General features: G+C 49.0%; 1 protein-coding gene across 2 annotated transcripts in view; it reads right to left on the bottom strand.

Annotated features, from left to right (window-relative positions):
* The window catches only part of IFT46 (intraflagellar transport 46), a 41,410-nt gene extending 34,030 nt beyond the window's left edge, over positions 1-7,380 (bottom strand). The window contains exons 1-5 of one of the 2 annotated variants that reach the window (XM_040424799.1): positions 7,239-7,380; positions 3,953-4,049; positions 3,785-3,867; positions 2,883-3,037; positions 902-973 (exon numbers count right to left, since the gene is read on the bottom strand). In XM_040424799.1, the coding sequence (XP_040280733.1) occupies positions 902-973; positions 2,883-3,037; positions 3,785-3,867; positions 3,953-4,049; positions 7,239-7,268 (437 nt within the window). In that variant the 5' untranslated portion in view covers positions 7,269-7,380. Of the gene's footprint in view, positions 1-901; positions 974-2,882; positions 3,039-3,784; positions 3,868-3,952; positions 4,050-7,238 lie in introns of both variants that reach the window. The other variant, XM_040424807.1, reaches the window with a different exon arrangement.
* Positions 7,381-19,055: the final 11,675 nt, after the last annotated feature.

Here is a 19,055-nt window from a genome sequence, read left to right as displayed (position 1 = left end):
CCCTTCAGCTACTGGCACCGTAGTGGCAGGACGCTGGAAGAGGGACTTGGCGTGCGGGCGACCCTTGCGCTGGCGGGATGTAGGGGAGCTGGGCTGCCCTGATCCACCTTGCCTTCTGTGGGGGAGGCAGCAGTGCGGGTGACCGGCACTGGCGCAGCTCAACCCCGGGAGAACAGAGAGGTCTAGTGCGACTCTGTTATCCCTGATGATCTGGAACAAAAAGAAAAGAAAAAAGTAAAAATCTAAAATTTAAACAAGGAGAAACCAGCCCTGCAGAGCAGGGAGTGTCTTGCCTCCTTGGACACTAAGCAAAAAACTGGCTGCCTTTCTCTCCAGGCTGAGGGTATAGCTGTGGAGGAGGGGCTTAACAGCTTTCACTTAGTGTCACGCCTCCTATGGAGATGAGCTATACCCAAGGTCTTCTGTGTCCCCCAAGGAAACTGGGCGAGAAATGTAGTTTTCAGCTTTAAAGTCTATGGACAAGTTCTGGGCAATTTTTTAATGATGGTATTTTACTCATTTTGGGTTAAAAAAAATTTAATAAAAATAAAAATTCATTTTAGTCTTTATGAAACATTTTTTGTGATACATATGGTTATATGCAGACTGTCCCTCATGAGTTCCGTCAGCTGATGGCTCATGTAGAGCTCTTATTTCTGATCTCCTGACCTCATAAACACTCAAACTGCCAAGAATATGGCTTAAATGAGGGTTTATGAGGTCAGGAGATCAGAGAGAAATCTTCGCATACGCTGTCAGCTGACAGACTGATTTTTAAATCACATGTATCACAAAAACTGCTGAAAATGTTTCGTAAAGATCAATTGAAAAAACGATTTTGTGAGTAAAATGTAAAATGCAATGAAGTCGGCGACTGAACTCATGACGCCATTAGTCTCACCTAGTAATATACTGGAACAACTCTTTCATTTCTGATGTCACTGGAAGGTGCTCAAAATCAGCAGGATCATAACTGTTGGCAACAAATGAAGTTATTAAAGCAGAAAGTTATCTTGTTATATAATTTACAAACCAGATCATTTCTCTAATTTGGTAAGTTCTGGCCCTCTGTCAAAAGAAGGAACCTTTCAGTTAGGACTCATTCACACAAACGTGTGCTGCCCGTTGCCGTATTGAGGATCCGCAATACACGGGCACCGTTCCGTGTGCGGACCCATTCACTTCAATGGGTCTGCAAATCCCGAGATGCGGAACGGTGCAGAAAGGAAGCACGGAACAGAACACTACGGAGTGCTTTCTGGGGTTCCGTTCAGTGCCTCCGCACCGCACAAAGATAGAACTTGCTCTATCTTTTTGTGGAACGGACGGATTGCGGACCCATTCAAGTGAATGGGTCTGCGATCCCCATGCGGCTGCCCCACGGATGGTGCAATTTGCGGTCCACAGCATGGGCACCGGCTTCACACGGTCATGTGAACAAGCCCTTATGGTAAGGAAATGGAATCACTATGGATCTATCACACAGAAGTAAGCCTTTAATGTGTAACCCCCCCTTCCTTTATTATCATTTGTTTTTAAAGGGGTTGTTCAAGACAAATAACTAGAGCAGCGGCTGCAAATTTCATAAAATGACAAAAGACGCAATATTCACCCCTTTACACCCCCCAATGGCTTCCAGTGTCATGCTCCAGTCCTGCAGCAATGACATCTTCCTGGCTGCAGTAGTGATGTCCTGCACACACCTTGCAGCCAGTCCATGTAGTATACAGAGGTGGTGTGTAAGGGACGTCAGAGCTGCAGCCAGCAAAACAAACGCTGGTGGGGAGGCCTGCAGCACATCGCTGAAAGTAACAGGGAGCGAAAAGGACTTTTTAAAGTAATTTGTTCACATTTACTGCTGATGCCCCAGTATTTATCTCAAACTACCCACTTAAAGGGGTTGTCTGGCCTCAGACATTGGTGGCATATTGCTAGGATGTGCCACCAATGTCAGATAGGTGCAGGTCCCACCTATCTCTAGAACACAGCCCCCAAAGTGAAAGAGCGCACTGTGCACGCTGTTCATTCATTTCTATGAGAATTTCTAAAATAGCTGGCTTGTCTATTAACGGAAGTCCCACAGTGAATTGGACTGACGAAGGCTGGACAGGCCGAAACTTGTCCATTATTGACTATTGATGTATTCATAAAATGAAAAAGCATATGGATTGAAGACAAAGGTGCTCGCTGGGATTTTCTTTATTACAGTGAATGGAAAAGGCAGCCGCGCCTGTGCGGGGCGCTCTCCATTAATTTCTATGGGACGTCCAAAAATAGCTGAGCACTCTAACTCGACTATTTTTGAGAGTCCCAAAGATGTTAATGGGAAGCACACTGCACTCTCATTCATTTTAGGGGCCCCCTTCTAGAGATAGGTGCAGGTCCCAGAGGTAGGGAATGTGTGAGGGGACAACCCCTTTAAGTTGTTCTGGCATAAGAAAAAAATAAAAATTAGGCTTGGAAATGGCATAAAAGGAACCATCACTCACCTGATAAAGCTCCTGTGGTGCCTGCTGGTGATTATTCATTTCCTTGAGGCCGTGATATCCTGTAAACCCAAGGAACCGATGCAGCCAATCGCTGGCAAGCAGTCTGTGTCATACATACCAACATCACCACTGAGGCCGGTGACTGACTGCAGCAGTCATGTGGGTGTACAGCACACTGCCATAGCAGGAGAATTGACGAATCCCAACCTAGGACCCCTGGAGCCCCCCTCCTTTTTTTTTTTTTTTTTTTATGCCATTTCCTCCCTTTAGCCCAATTTTACATATAGTTTAGTTAAAGGTACAGAATGCCTTTAAGACACCGCAGACTGTGTAGGTCAGATGACATTTGTATTGTGATGAGTGCATAAAAAAAATGTATTCACTCTCTCTTACCCTACATGGGAAGTGCCATTCTCTTCATCGTCGTCATCTTCATCATCATCGTCATCGTCGTCGTCATCATCATCATCATCTTCCTCTTCTGAATCCTCTGTATTGTCATCATCACTTAATTTCTGATGTGGGGCACCACGAGGCGCTCTCTTTTTCTTAATATATATATTTTAAAAAAATGCAACTTCAATGACACATCGGAGACTTTGTGATATAGGATGAAATTCTGGAATTGTTTTTATTGTACGGTATTTACAGTTTATTTTGCATCTTTCAGCAGGAAATATAAAGTAATAGCTAATAGTTTAGGTAGTTTCATAGGCAGCTATACACACAGGTAGCCTATTAAAAGGGGTTAACCTCAATAGCAGGCCGGGGGGGGGGGACATTTGTTCGGCTATCAGCAACCTGTGATTATACTGCACAGGCGCCAATGAGCTTACACAGGGACCTTACTCCCTTTGTAAGCCACTCAGGTACCTCTTAAGGGTAGGTCAGCAATATCCGATAGGCGGGGGTTCATCACATGACACCCCCACTGACCAGCAAAGAATGGAGCCAGAAGCGTAGCTCTGTTCTCTGTGCACCGACTGTTCGGCAGTAGTGCAGTCACCTGGCGCGGCCACTACACTGAGAACAGAGCTGTGTTTCCGGCTCTTTACTCTGTTAGTTACGCCGCCACAGACTGACGAAAACAGCTGATTTCAGGGGGTGCGCGGGTGCTGAACCCTCACAGATCCTTTATCTGAGGATAGATCAGCAATATCTGTAACCCAGAAAACCCCTTTAAACACCAAGCTAGGGGGCACCAATATAATATTTATTAGTTAGCATAGAAAGTCGTGTCGGTTTTTGCTGATGACACTGGATTACACAGAAGAAGAACCCCTTATGTACGATACCGTGGTGGTGTTCTCCTCTTCTTCACTGCTAACATTCGGGTCGGGCATGATTTTCTGTTTATCTGAAGATCGCTTGTAAGGAACTAGTCGGGCGAAAGAAAATCACGTGTCAATTTTTTTGCAAATTTCAAAAATTTTACCATGTCTTAGAATTCTCATTCCTCTCACCCGGTTTTCTTGGAGTAGGGGAGTGAAGGCTAGCCACGTCTTCGGAGTCGTTCACCTCCAGGCTCTCGTCGTACGGCTGGTTCAGCACTAATCTTGTCTGAATGAGTAAAATGAGAGAAACAGATGTCATTCATTTAAAGTGGATTTTCCGATTGTTTTTAACTGAGGACCGATCCTCTGGATAGGTCATCAGTATCTGATGGGTTGGGGTCCGACACCTGGGACCCCCGCTGATCAGCTGCTTGAGAAGGCCCCGGTGCTCACAGTAGAGCCGCGGCCTTCTCTTACAGCGCCGTACACTGTATGGCAGCTCAGCCCTATTCACTTCTATGGGTCTGAGCTGCGTCTGGACCAGTAATAGGCAAACTGCGGCTCTCCAGCTGTTGCAGAACTACAACTCCCAGCATGCAAAGACTGCCTACAGCTTTTAGCCTACAGCAGGGCATGGTGGGAGTTGTAGTTTTGCAACAGCTGGAGAGCCGCAGTTTGCCTATTACTGGTCGAGGCCACGTGACCGATGAAGGTGATGTCACATGGCTAGTGCTGGTGCCTTCTCAAACAGCTGATCGGCGGGGGTCCCAGGTGTCGGACCCCCACCGATCAGCTAATGATGACCTGCACCCTACGTCAGACACATGCTTCTTTACCAGGGACTCCATCAAAGGCTCCCAGCACTTACATCAAACATATCCATAGTCCCCATTCACATGACAGAGGAGAACATTACGTTGGGCTGGTAACGGTACGTCCTTTGTCTTATTACAATAGGAGGAGCCTATGGGTAATGGATGCCGCCATTTTCAGCTCATAGCAGATGGGAGGCCACAATTTAGGTATCACCGGTACAGCGCCCCTTACATTACTAATAGCCACTTCACGAGGAGGGAGATGATGATGATGCCGTTGTCTGACCCCAGTCAATCTGCTCCCTCTGGGTTATGTCCTTAGGCCCCTTGCAGACGAGCATTCCTCCCACAGCGAGTCCGCATTGCAGCCCCCGTCCTGGCCTTCCAGCGCTGCTGGGGGTCACACAGCATTATGCTGATTTATGATGCATAATGCTGCCAGTGTTATCCAATACATTCCAGAACTGTAAGGGTTACATAGCATCATAAATCAGTATAATGCTATGTGAATCCGATCAGTGCTGGGAGGTCAGGACGGGAGCTGCCATGCGGACTCGCTGCGGGAGGAACGCTCGTCTGCAAGGGGCCTAAAAGTCGTAACTAGCATCCAGGACATGACCGGTCCACGCGATGGAGACGTGGCTCATCCTGGTGCAGCCACAGTCACGTGAAGAGGCTCTCTCAGGCTCGCTTCACATCTGTGCTCTTTTTTTATTCCATTATCGGAACAGAAAACTGATAATAATGCAGCCAGATCCGTCACATGATGGACGCTGGGGGCCACAATACCTTGTCCCGGCCCCGGACGCCACTGTATCTCTATAGTGGCATCAACCAGAGAGATACAAGTGGGGAAATCCTCCCAATGTATACTATCGGTCCAGGATCTGTAACCCCTTACACAATACAGGAGTGGACAGAGAATTAGATACCGAGGAGGGGTTTGACTCCCAGCGCCCCGCCAAGAAGCTGATCGGCAGGGGCTGCAGCCTCTTCACAGTATACCAAGCACAGCGCCATACATTGCACACTGGCGGTGGCTTGGTACTGCAGTGAAGTCAGTCCCAACTGCCAGGTCACTAATGGAAGCTGAGGAACTAATCGAAGGGGGTGCGGACAGCTGGACCAGCACCCGTCTGATACCGACAACTTGTCCTGAGGATTGATCATAGAAGTGAATGGGGCTGGGCTGCCATACCGAGTACAACCGCTATACAGCGAGAAGGCCACCGCGCTCACCGGAGCACCAATCTCAAACAGCGGATCGGCGAGGGTCCCAGTTGTCATGTCAGACCCCCACTTATCAGATAATGATGACCTATCCAGAGGACGGGTCATCAGTATGTAAAAGTCAGAATATAAAAAATACGTACACTATTCATATACACAAAAAAAAGATCATCTATCCTAATACAAAGCTATCGTTGTTCCGTTTTTTGTTTCCTTTGTGTTTCCGTTTCTGTTCCGTTTTTTCAGTCCCGTTTTTCTGTATGGCATATACAGTAATTGCATAGAAAAAATTGGGCTGGGCATAACATTTTCAATAGATCGTTCCGTTTTTGTGGAACGGATACGGAAGACATACGGATGCATTTCCGTATGTGTTCAATTTTTTTTGCGGACGCATTGGCTTCAATGGAGCCACGGAACGTGATTTGCGGGCAGTAATAGGACATGTTCTATTTTTCAACGGAACGGAAAAACGGAAACGGAATGCATACGGAGTACATTCTGTTTTTTTTTTCGGAACCATTGAAATAAATGGTTCCGTATACGGAACGCAAAAAACGGCCCGGAAACGGAAAAAAAAACCTGTTGTGTGAAAGAGGCCTTAAGCCTCTTGCACACAAACGTTCCGTGCCTTGGGGACTGCAATTTGCCGGGACGGATTGAGACGCATTCAACTTGAATGGGTCAGTGATCCGTCCGCACCGCAGAAAAATAGAACATATGCAGGCTGCAATACGGCCATGGGCACACAACATTCATGTGCAAGAGGCCTCATTCAATAAAATGTATCTGTATAGCGCCACCTGCTGTATGTTTTTTTCTTATTTCTTTGTCCGGCTCACTGAGAAGGTCGCACATGCTCAGTTTCATCCTTCAACTGTCACCTAAGCTGTGATAGGGAGAGCATGGACACGCCCCCTGAGCTGTGATAGGGAGAGCCGAGACACGCCTCCTGAGCTGTGATAGGGAGAGCATGGACACGCCTCCTGAGCTACAGCAGAAAGGACACTCCCCCTGAGCTGTCAGCTTGATGTAAATCTAGCAGAGCAATGAATGAGGAGATCTCTGGATCCATGTGAGGTACAGGGCTGGTTCTAGGTCTGTTAGAAAGAGATTGTCATTTACTAGATGATGCCTGATTAGTCATGGGATAACCCCTTTAAGAATGTCCCTGCAGCCAATCACAGCGCAGCTTACACTTCTAAAAGGGCTCCTGAAAGATGAAAGCTGCGCTCTGACTGGTTGCTATGGGCAACAAAACGGATGCCAATCAGACAGGCAGAGCGCATCACACCGAGCTATGGCCAGGAAGTATACAGACAGCAGCGGCTGCCCGGGGCTCACCACCTGTAGGAACAGCCTAGTCGCCCCCCGTTGTTACGGTCACCAGTCTGGCCTGAACTACAGAGGCGTCTTTTCCCTCCAGTTACCTGCAGCCCCTGTGAATCTGCCTCGTCCATGCTCGAGGCCCGTACACATACAGCGGCCCGAAATATGAGCCGTTACCTCGACTGCCGGGATGTAGCCGTCTCTCGCAGATAAACTACTCTATCACTATGGAGACGGTGAGGACTTCCGCCAAGGACGTCACTTCCGGTCACGTTCAGCCGTGGAAAATTGGAACCTGACGTATCACGGCGCCACCTACTGGTGAATGAGATAATGTCATATACTGGTGAATGGGACAGCGCCACCTGCTGGTGAATGAGATAATGTCATATACTGGTGAATGGGACAGCGCCACCTACTGGTGAATGAGATAATGTCATATACTGGTGAATGGGACAGCGCCACCTGCTGGTAAGATGGTTAATGCCACATACTGACAAATAGGACAGCGCCATATACTGGTGAATGAGATAATGTCATATACTGGTGAATCGGACAGCGCCCTCTACTAGTGAATGGGACGATGCCACCTACTGGTGAATGGGACAACGCCACCTACTGGTGAATGGGACAACGCCACCTACTGGTGAATGGGACAACGCCACCTACTGGTGTATGGGACAACGCCACCTACTGGTGAAAGGGACATTGCCATCTACTGGTGAAAGGGACATTGCCATCTACTGGTGAATGGGGCAGTGCCACCTACTGGTGAATGGGACAACGCCACCTACTGGTGAATGGGACAGTGCCATCTACTGGTGAAAGGGACATTGCCATCTACTGGTGAATGGGGCAGTGCCACCTACTGGTGAATGGGATGATGCGACCTACTGGTGAAAGGGACATTGCCTTCTACTGGTGAAAGGGACATTGCCATCTACTGGTGAATGGGACATCGCCACCTACTGGTGAATGGGACAACGCCACCTACTGGTGAATGGGACAGTGCCACCTACTGGTGAATGGGATGATGCCACCTACTGGTGAATGGGACAGCATCATCTACTGGTGAATGAGATAATGTCACATATTGGTGAATGGGACAGCGCCACCTACTGGTAAATTGGATAATGCCACATACTGATAAATAGGATAGCGCCATATACTAGTGATTGCGATAATATCACATACTGGTGAATGGGAGAGCGCCATCTACTAGTGAATGGGACAGCACTATCTACTGGTGAATGAGATAACATCACCTACTGCTGAATGGGATAGCACTACTTGGGTAAACGGGATAACGCCACCTAATGGTGAAGGGGACAGTTCCACTCACTGGTGAATAGACCAGCACCATCTACTGGTGAATGGGACAGTGCGACCTACTGGTGAACGGGATAATGCTACCTACTGGTGAATGGGACAGTGCCACCTACTGGTGAATGGGATAATGCCACCCACTTGTAAATGGAACAACGCCACCTACTGGTCAATGGGACAGCACCATCTACTGGTGAATGGTATAGAAGTGACTAATTGACCACTGAGTAACTTCCTCTAGTGCTAGATATTGGCTCTTGATATCTGTCACCCCAGGACTGTGCACCTCAGCCCTCAGACAGTATTCGCATGTGGGTGTCTGGGCATAGTGACCATTCATCTGACTAAGACTAGCAGTAACATACAGCCGCACGTAGAGACCAGCCGAGCACCAGTATCCTTTCATGGTGCTGACCGGTGGGGGGGTTTCAGGAGGTTGGAACCTGCTGATCAGACATTGATGGCCTGTCCTTATTATAAGTTATCAATCCCTGTGAATTGGCGTCATAGTACATCATGGCGCCCAAGTTGTGCCCATGCCATCCAGAGCTGGACCCAGGTATAATATACACTACTCAACATTGCAATTGCAACACCAAGAGAGAAAAGTCATGGAATTCTGGAAATCCCAGGATCGATAGACAGGTTAATGATATGCAAATGATAATAAAATGCAAACAAAATATTCCAAACATCTCGATGTATTCATTCAGTATAAGAGCCACAGACAGAAGTACACGCACTCACACACCGTGGCATGCTATCAGTGCAGTTATTAATGGTTGTCCGAGGAATGTTCGGCCACGCTGAATGCACTTGGGCACAGAAATCATCAAGATCCACTGCTGGCAGCTAACTTTGCAATTTCTCTTTGCCGACCAATAATGTTCCAGATGTGCTCGATGGGAGACAGGTCTGGAGATGCTACAGGCCATGGTAGCATCTTTAGCCCTCACAAGCTGCTCGCAGTATCACGGGTAACATGCCACCTGGTATTGTAATACGGCTCCTGGGACACTTTGGAGAGATGCCCGTACCACTGGTTTCACGACCAAATCAATGTAACGCCGAGCTGTTAGTGCACCTGAAATAAAGACTAGTTCTGGTGTGATGTCCCCATGTGAAGGCCTCTTCATGACATTGAACATGTGGTCTCCAGACCAATCGTTGTGCTGCCATTGTGTCTGAGACCTCCATTCCAGCCTCCATTGATGTCTTGCTGTGCACCATGATAGCCTTTGAGAACGGTGGCGCGAGGTCAGTAGGACACCTGGAGATGGACGTCAGTGTCGTGCAGACGCCTTCTGATGGTTTGTGTAGACACTGTTTGCCGCCCTAGGATTGGGATGTGACATCCAACAGTGTTGACCAGTGCTGACATCTTGGCCTAGGCGTGTTGTCATCTCTCAGTTTGTGATAAAGTGGAGATAACTGGAATTCGAGCGAACTGGGGGCATCACACATGACGTGATCCGATTTATTCTAAGGTTTTCATGCGGCTTAAAAACTTTTCTTTCAATCTGGTTTTTATTTCAGATCGTTTGCAGATCTTACCCTGCTACTTCCTCCATTTGCATAACCCTATTCCTTGTCCTTCTTGGTGCTGCAATTTCAATGTTGAGAAGCGTATAATTGGAAGTGGCCGGAATTGGAGCTAACACTGATCCCAGCTTTTTAACCCAATGGATGCCATGGTCAAGAGCAATTGCTGCTTCAGGAAAAGGAGGACACAATTACAGGATGCTGATGGATTGCAATGGCAGCCGGAGACCTAACCATGGCCTCCCAGGGCCTGGTAAATAAGCTGTTGGACGAACACTCGTTCAGCTGAGGGCTTTCTCTCCCCATCCTCCCATACACATGCATGCTTGGCTCAGCCGATCATGCATATGTAGTACATGGAAGAGGAGAGGAAGCCTCTGCCATTCTTCTCTGGCAGTGCCATATATGCCTGCTAACAGAAGGATTGGGCACTGAAATTCAAACATGCCCGATCCTCATCCCTCCCGACATCTGCCATTGGGGAGAGTCTGGAGGCCTTATACATATCAAATGGTCATCCGACCCGCCAAAATCATCACAATACACCTCCATAAAGATTGCGGGTGCAAGTTTCCTACTGGGACTTATAAATGTTGTTAAAAATGTGTTTTCAAATAAAAAAAAAAGAAATAAAACAATAAAAATTACTGAAAATAAAATCTGCACATATTTGGCATGACAGAACTGCAGCCCACCCCCCAAAAAATCACAATACGAGGTGATCACAAAGTCGTACGTACCCCCAAAATGATACCAATAAAAACTACAACCTGTTCCACATAAATAAGGCTTGACACGGCTCAGTCAGCGGAAAAATAGAAAAGGTCAAGATCTCTGACTGCGGGGATAAAAAACTGAAGAAAAAAAAACAGCGTTCTGAAAGCCCAAATCAGATGCCTCCTTAAAGGGAATGTCCCACTAAATATACTTATCCACATGATACAGGATAAGTATCTGATCTCTGGGGGTCCAACGGCAGAGGCCCCCCACCGATCAGAGATTTATCCCATGGATAGGGATTAAAAGGGTATTCCAGTTGTTTCAAGTTATCCCCTATCAACAGGACAGGGGATAACTATTAGTTCCTAACGCTGGGACCCCCACTGATCATGAGAACGTTCCCCCCTGAAATGAACAGAGCAGCCAGTCGCACATGTGTGCAGCCCCTCCATTAATTTCTAAGAGAAGTCCGGAGATAGTGAAGCTCCCATAGAAATGAATGGAGCAGCAACGAGCACGTGCGACCGGCCGCTCCGGGGGTCTGCAGGGGGTACGGGGCTCCCGTTCTTGTGATCGTTGGGGGTCCCCGCTGTAGGACCCCCACAGATCTGTTATCCCCTATCCTGTGGATATCCTGGAAACAAACGGAATACCCCTTTAACTGACATTACAGGGACAGCGGGGAATCATTTCTGATATATTTCAGTGTTTAATACGTTTATATTTCACGCCCATACAACACCCAAGGGGTTAAACCAGTGGGCCCACTATGCAGGCCGCCATAACAGTTGGGGGGTCTGCGCACTACACCCACCTGATCCCAGCTCAGCAGAACCAAGGCATCCCAGCCTATCCGCCGGCGAATCCTGCTGTGACCTCTTTTACTGGCACTGTACTCCGGCTGGATTATATCGGATTTGGCCCCGTCATGTATGAGTCACACGTGTGTGACGTGTAAATTACAGATGCCAACTTATTCTATGCTGCATAACCATTCTGTCCTTTCTGACTTTAACCCCCGCGTGACTTGTGAACATGGTCGGGGTTTCACAGCAATAAGTTTAGCAGAGGGTTGGAAGGGGCTCCTGCAGTTTCGGAAGGTTTTCCCGCATGGCGCTCGATCAGGTGCTCCTCAGATTTACGCTGAGAAAAGCCCCAGCAAGTCGTAGGTTTTCCGTATGTCAGGTTCTGTTGCAGATCTTTACCGTGTAGAGGGGTGAAATGGGATTTTGTTGTGGATCTGCCACAGGAAAATCTGCCACATGTGGACCTAACCCTTACAGCGGCCAGCAAACGCTCCATAGATCTTTACAGCATACCCGTGGCATCCATAGTGACATCACCAATGTATCATCATGCTCCAGCATGAGCAGAGGTACTCCAAGGTGGTGTGGTCTGGGATCCTGAAGGGCTTCATAAACATCTCTGGTAGCCTCAAGAAGACAAGACCATTTTAAACCCCATCATTTAGCTGATATCAGTGGGGAAGCGACATCTAGGCACACGATGGCCTGCAGGAGAGGGCTCCGTAGTGTCAGGGCTGGTTTATAGGTAAGTGTTGGTGTTTATGGTGGCCACAGCTCCAAGTCACCGCCATGTCCATCTGCTCCAGCAATGTCTTCTGTCTTTGGCCTGTGTCCCGCTGGATCGAGCTACAGCTCACTCTTTGTTTCTACATGGTGGTATTGGATTGCCAAGGCAAACAGAACCTGAACTTGATGTCAAGCTTGACAGCCTATTTAAAGGAGAACCTTGGCTGCAGCACGTTGCTTGGCTCTCATGTATATTGCTACAAGTGTTTCTGACTTACAGCCTGACCCCAGCCTTGTTCCTGCCTTGAATTCTGCTTTGTTTTCTGGGTTCTGTTGTTCTACTCCTGGTTATGGCTTCTCCTGATTATGCTCCTGGTTTATCCCCTGGCTTGTCACATTCTGATTGATCTCCTGGGGATGACTTTTGCCTCCATTCCCGCAGAACACTGCTTAGCAATTGAGGATCTCCTTTCCTGGTTCTCATGTATATTGCTATAAGTGTTTATGACGTCTGACCTAAATCCCAACCTCAGCCTTGTTCCTGACCTCACTCCTGCCTTATAGTTCTGCTTTATTTCCTGGGTCCTGCTGCTCTACTCCTGGTTACAACTTCTCCTGACTATGCTCCTGGTTCATCTCATGACTTTTCACTTTCTGATTGATCTCCTAGTGAGGATCTTTGTTCCTTTATCTCATGTATATTGCTATAAGTGTTTCTGACTTAAATCCTGACCCCAGCTTTGTCCCTGACCTCACTCCTGCATTGTAGTTCTGCTTTATTTCCTGGTTCCTGTTGTTCTACTCCTGGTTACAACTTCTCCTGACTACGTTCCTGGTTTATCCCCTGGCTTGCCACTAATTGGAAAATGTCAACTCTTCCCTCCATTCCAGAAGAACACAGCTTAGCAAATGAGGAACTCCTTTTCTGGCTCTCATGTAAATTACTATAAGTGTTTCTGACTTAGATCCTGACCTTTGCCTTGTTCCTAACTTCAGTCCTGCCTTGTAGTTCTACTTCTAGTTACAACTTCTCCTGACTATGTTCCTGGTTTATTCCCTAGCTTGTCACATTTTGATTGATCTCCTGGTGATGACTCTTGACTCCAGAGTGCACCACAGCTCCATCACTGTTACCCTTTATCAATTTGTGGGAATTCTCCTGAAGCCACAGCTCCTTCTGGGGATAAGGCTACTTTCACACTAGTGTTTTTACTGGATCCGGCAGGGTTACTGATAATACAACCATCTGCCTCCGTTATGAACGGATCCGATTGTGTTATTTTTAACATTGCCAAGACGGATCCGTCATAAACTCCATTGAAAGTCAATAAAGGACGGATCCGTTTTCTATTGTGGACGATTGTGACAGAGAAAACGGATTCATCCCCATTGACTTGCATTGGGGGTCATGCCGAATCCGTCTTGCTCAGCATCCCAGGACGGAAAGCAAACTACAACATGTTGCGGTTTGCTCTCCGGTATGGGAACGCAACTAGACGGAACGGAATGCATTTTGGAGCATTCCTTTTTATTCAGTTCAGTTTTGTCCCCATTGACAATAAATGGGGACAAAACTGAAGTGTTTTTTTTCCTGTATTAAGCCCCTATGACAGATCTCAATTCCGGAAAACGCTAGTGTGAAAGTAGCCTAAAGGGTGAAAACCTGGTGAATCCTAAGACTAGATACTCCAGTTTAACCTTGGAAATCCACTGTCTCTCTTTGACATAATATGGCCACATTTAAGTGTCAGTATTACAGCCACAACCTTTGGACTTCCAGTGGTTCTACTGGGCCATATTGGGAACTTTAAGAATAAATCACTTTCTTACACCTCAGTGGTAAATTACCGGTATATGGAAATCCAGTACTGCCTCTTCCATGGAAGCTTTAGTGGCAGCCATACTGTTTCTCAGCCATATATCTACTTTCCAAATTCCAGAAAAAGGGAAGATCTTCCAGACTATCGGAAAAGCCAGCAAATCTTCCGGGACCCTAATATACTGATGTCTCCCCCCATCCTGAGCCTTCCTCTACTCCTGACAACATCCTAATGCCACTCAGGAGAAAAGACCAGAATTGAAGGCGAACAGCTGAACATATGGTCTGAAGTCTGTAAAGGGGTCAGTGGGGGGTCTAGTCTGGAGGCGTCTGTAGACACGGGGGACTGGTCTGGGGTTTGCTTATGCGGTGGGGGTCTGGTCTCGTATCTGTATACAGGGGGGTCTGTATACGGTATATGGGGGGTCTGTTCTGGGTAACGAATTTGAGGTCCATATATAATTAGGATGTCTGGTCTGGGTTCGCTATTCGTTTAGGGGGTCTGAGATAATCTATACTGATTGATGAATCTGTATTTGTGTAAGGGATGTGTATCTTGGGTGGGGGGGGGGGGGGGGGGGGGGTTGGTCTAGGGTGTATAGGTTTTCTGGCCTGGGGTCTGTATGTAGGGGGAATCTGCCTATGATCTGTACCCAGGGGGTATCTGGCTTGGTTCATGTACTAAGGGCTGGGCTCCATATTCAGGGGGCTGGTATTTGTTTAGGGGGTCTGTGCATGTGATCTGTATTAATTTTGGGGTGCACTGAAGGGGTCATATGTACTAATTGTGATTCACATACTATAGGTTGCGGGATGTGTCCTATATAACTGGGCAGGGCAGAAGGTGAATATTGCATATGCATGCTACACGTTCCTCTTCTGGCCCCTGGCTGCTCCTACTGTGGGGGCCAATCGCTGCTGCTCATGATGACGTCTCGGCCATAGTGAAGTACCGTCCAGCAGAAGCGGATGCCCACTGCAGTCGTGTGACATCATTATGGATGACATGTCATGGCCACGGGCCTCGTGATCTGGGGGTTACCAGATCTGAGATTCTGATTATGAGAAAACCCATTCAAATCTGTACATGACACCTCTATAGTGCTGCTCACATTTCATTCATACAGCTTGTCAGCATTTTGCTCTGGCTGTAGCTGCCAGCCTATGTTCCAGGCTTTAGTTTTCACCCTGTCCCTGGCTGCAGTTGTCAGGGTGTAATTTCCTTGATTGTAGTTGTTAGGGTGTCATGTCCCTGGCTGTAGCCGTCACCCTGTCATGTTCCTGGCTGTAGCTGTCACCCTGTCATGTTCCTGGCTGTAGCCGTCACCCTGTCATGTTCCTGGCTGTAGCTGTCACCCTGTCATGTCTCTGGCTGTAGCTGTCACCCTGTCATGTTCCTGGCTGTAGCTGTCTCCCTCTCATGTCCCTGGCTGTAGTTGTCACCCTGTCATGTCTCTGGCTGTAGCTGTCTCCCTCTCATGTCCTTGGCTGTAGCTGTCATGTCCCTGGCTGTAGCTGTCACCCTGTCATGCCCCTGGCTTCAGCTGTCACCCTGCCATGTCTCTGCCAGTAGCTGTCACCCTGTCATGTCCCTGGCTGTAGCTGTCACCCTATCATGTTCGTGGCTGTAGCTGTCAACCTGTCATGTCCTTGGCTGTAGTTGTCACCCTCTCATGTCTCTGGCTGTAGTTGTCACCCTGTCATGTCTCTGGCTGTAGTTGTCACCCTGTCATGTCTCTGGCTGTAGCTGTCACCCTGTCATGTCTCAGGCTGTAGCTGTCACTCTGTCATGTCCCAGGCTGTAGTTGTCAACCTGTCATGTCTCTGGCTGTAGTTGTCACCCTGTCATGTCTCTGGCTAAAGTTGTCACCCTGTCATACCCCTGGCTGTAGCTGTCAGCCTGTCATGTCTCTGGCTGTAGCTGTCACCCTGTCATGTCTCTGGCTGTAGCTGCTACCGTCCTGTCTCTGGCTGTAGCTGTCTCCCTCTCATGTCCCTGGCTGTAGTTGTCACCCTGTCATGTCACTGGCTGTAGCTGTCACCCTGTCATGCCCCTGGCTTCAGCTGTCACCCTGCCATGTCTCTGCCAGTAGCTGTCACCCTGTTATGTTCCTGGCTGTAGCTGTCACCCTATCATGTTCTTGGCTGTTGCTGTCAACCTGTCATGTCCTTGGCTGTAGTTGTCACCCTGTCATGTCTCTGGCTGTAGCTGTCACCCTGTCATGTCCCAGGCTGTAGCTGTCAACCTGTCACGTCTCTGGCTGTAGTTGTCACCCTGTCATGTCTCTGGCTAAAGTTGTCACCCTGTCATACCCCTGGCTGTTGCTGTCAGCCTGTCATGTCTCTGGCTGTAGCCGTCAGCCTGTCATGTCTCTGGCTGTAGCTGTCAGCCTGTCGTGTCCCTGGCTGTAGCTGTCACCCTGTCATGTTTCTGGCTGTAGCTGTCACCCTGTCATGTTCCTGGCTGTAGCCGTCACCCTGTCATGTTCCTGGCTGTAGCTGTCACCCTGTCATCTTCCTGGCTGTAGCTGTCACCCTGTCATGTTCCTGGCTGTAGCTGTCACCCTGTCATGTTCCTGGCTGTAGCTGTCTCCCTCTCATGTCCCTGGCTGTAGTTGTCATCCTGTCATGTCTCTGGCTGTAGCTGTCTCCCTCTCATGTCCTTGGCTGTAGCTGTCATGTCCCTGGCTGTAGCTGTCACCCTGTCATGCCCCTGGCTTCAGCTGTCACCCTGCCATGTCTCTGCCAGTAGCTGTCACCCTGTCATGTCCCTGGCTGTAGCTGTCACCCTATCATGTTCGTGGCTGTAGCTGTCAACCTGTCATGTCCTTGGCTGTAGTTGTCACCCTCTCATGTCTCTGGCTGTAGTTGTCACCCTGTCATGTCTCTGGCTGTAGTTGTCACCCTGTCATGTCTCTGGCTGTAGCTGTCACCCTGTCATGTCTCAGGCTGTAGCTGTCACCCTGTCATGTCCCAGGCTGTAGTTGTCAACCTGTCATGTCTCTGGCTGTAGTTGTCACCCTGTCATGTCTCTGGCTAAAGTTGTCACCCTGTCATACCCCTGGCTGTAGCTGTCAGCCTGTCATGTCTCTGGCTGTAGCTGTCACCCTGTCATGTCTCTGGCTGTAGCTGCTACCGTCCTGTCTCTGGCTGTAGCTGTCTCCCTCTCATGTCCCTGGCTGTAGTTGTCACCCTGTCATGTCCCTGGCTGTAGCTGTCACCCTGTCATGCCCCTGGCTTCAGCTGTCGCCCTGCCATGTCTCTGCCAGTAGCTGTCACCCTGTTATGTTCCTGGCTGTAGCTGTCACCCTATCATGTTCTTGGCTGTTGCTGTCAACCTGTCATGTCCTTGGCTGTAGTTGTCACCCTGTCATGTCTCTGGCTGTAGCTGTCACCCTGTCATGTCCCAGGCTGTAGCTGTCAACCTGTCACGTCTCTGGCTGTAGTTGTCACCCTGTCATGTCTCTGGCTAAAGTTGTCACCTTGTCATACCCCTGGCTGTAGCTGTCAGCCTGTCATGTCTCTGGCTGTAGCCGTCAGCCTGTCATGTCTCTGGCTGTAGCTGTCAGCCTGTCGTGTCCCTGGCTGTAGCTGTCACCCTGTCATGTTCCTGGCTGTAGCTGTCACCCTGTCATGTTCCTGGCTGTAGCCGTCACCCTGTCATGTTCCTGGCTGTAGCCGTCACCCTGTCATGTTCCTGGCTGTAGCTGTCACCCTGTCATGTTCCTGGCTGTAGCTGTCTCCCTCTCATGTCCCTGGCTGTAGTTGTCATCCTGTCATGTCTCTGGCTGTAGCTGTCTCCCTCTCATGTCCCTGGCTGTAGTTGTCATCCTGTCATGTCTCTGGCTGTAGCTGTCTCCCTCTCATGTCCTTGGCTGTAGCTGTCATGTCCCTGGCTGTAGCTGTCACCCTGCCATGTCTCTGCCAGTAGTTGTCACCCTGCCATGTCTCTGCCAGTAGCTGTCACCCTGTCATGTCCCTGGCTGTAGCTGTCACCCTATCATGTTCATGGCTGTAGATGTCAACCTCTCATGTCTCCGGCTGTAGTTGTCACCCTGTCATGTCCCAGGCTGTAGCTGTCACCCTGTCATGTCTCTGGCTAAAGTTGTCACCCTGTCATACCCCTGGCTGTAACTGTCAGCCTGTCATGTCTCTGGCTGTAGCTGTCACCCTGTCATGTCTCTGGCTGTAGCTGCTACCGTCCTGTCTCTGGCTGTAGCTGTCTCCCTCTCATGTCCCTGGCTGTAGTTGTCACCCTGTCATGTCTCTGGCTGTAGCTGTTACCCTGTCTCGTCTCTGGCTGTATCTGTCTCCCTCTCATGTCCTTGGCTGTAGCTGTCACCCTGTCATGTCCCTGGCTGTAGCTGTCACCCTGTCATGCCCCTGGCTTCAGCTGTCACCCTGCCATGTCTCTGCCAGTAGCTGTCACCCTGTTATGTCCCTGGCTGTAGCTGTCACCCTGTCATGTCCCAAGCTATAGCTGTCAGCCTGTCGTGTCTCTGGCTGTAGTTGTCAGCCTGTCATGTCTCTGGCTGTAGTTGTCACCCTGTCATGTCTCTGGCTGTAGCTGTCTCCCTCTCATGTCCTTGGCTGTAGCTGTCACCCTGTCATGTCCCTGGCTGTAGCTGTCACCCTGTCATGCCCCTGGCTTTAGCTGTCACCCTGCCAGTAGCTGTCACCCTGTTATGTCCCTGGCTGTAGGTGTCACCCTATCATGTTCTTGGCTGTTGCTGTCAACCTGTCATGTCTCCGGCTGTAGTTGTCACCCTGTCATGTCTCTGGCTAAAGTTGTCACCCTGTCATACCCCTCCCTGTAGCTGTCACCCTGACATGTCCCTCCCTGTAGCTGTCACCCTGACATGTCTCTGGCTGTAGCTGTCACCCTGACATGTCTCTGGCTGTACCTGTCACCCTGACATGTCTTTGGCTGTACCTGTCACCCTGACATGTTTCTGGCTGTAGTTGTCACTCTGTCATGT

The sequence above is a fragment of the Bufo bufo genome, chromosome 1 (genome assembly GCF_905171765.1).
Source record: "Bufo bufo chromosome 1, aBufBuf1.1, whole genome shotgun sequence".
Classification (NCBI taxonomy): domain Eukaryota; kingdom Metazoa; phylum Chordata; class Amphibia; order Anura; family Bufonidae; genus Bufo; species Bufo bufo.
The sequence above is the reverse complement of the archived record's forward strand: the minus strand, read 5'-3'. Positions and strand labels throughout refer to the sequence as shown.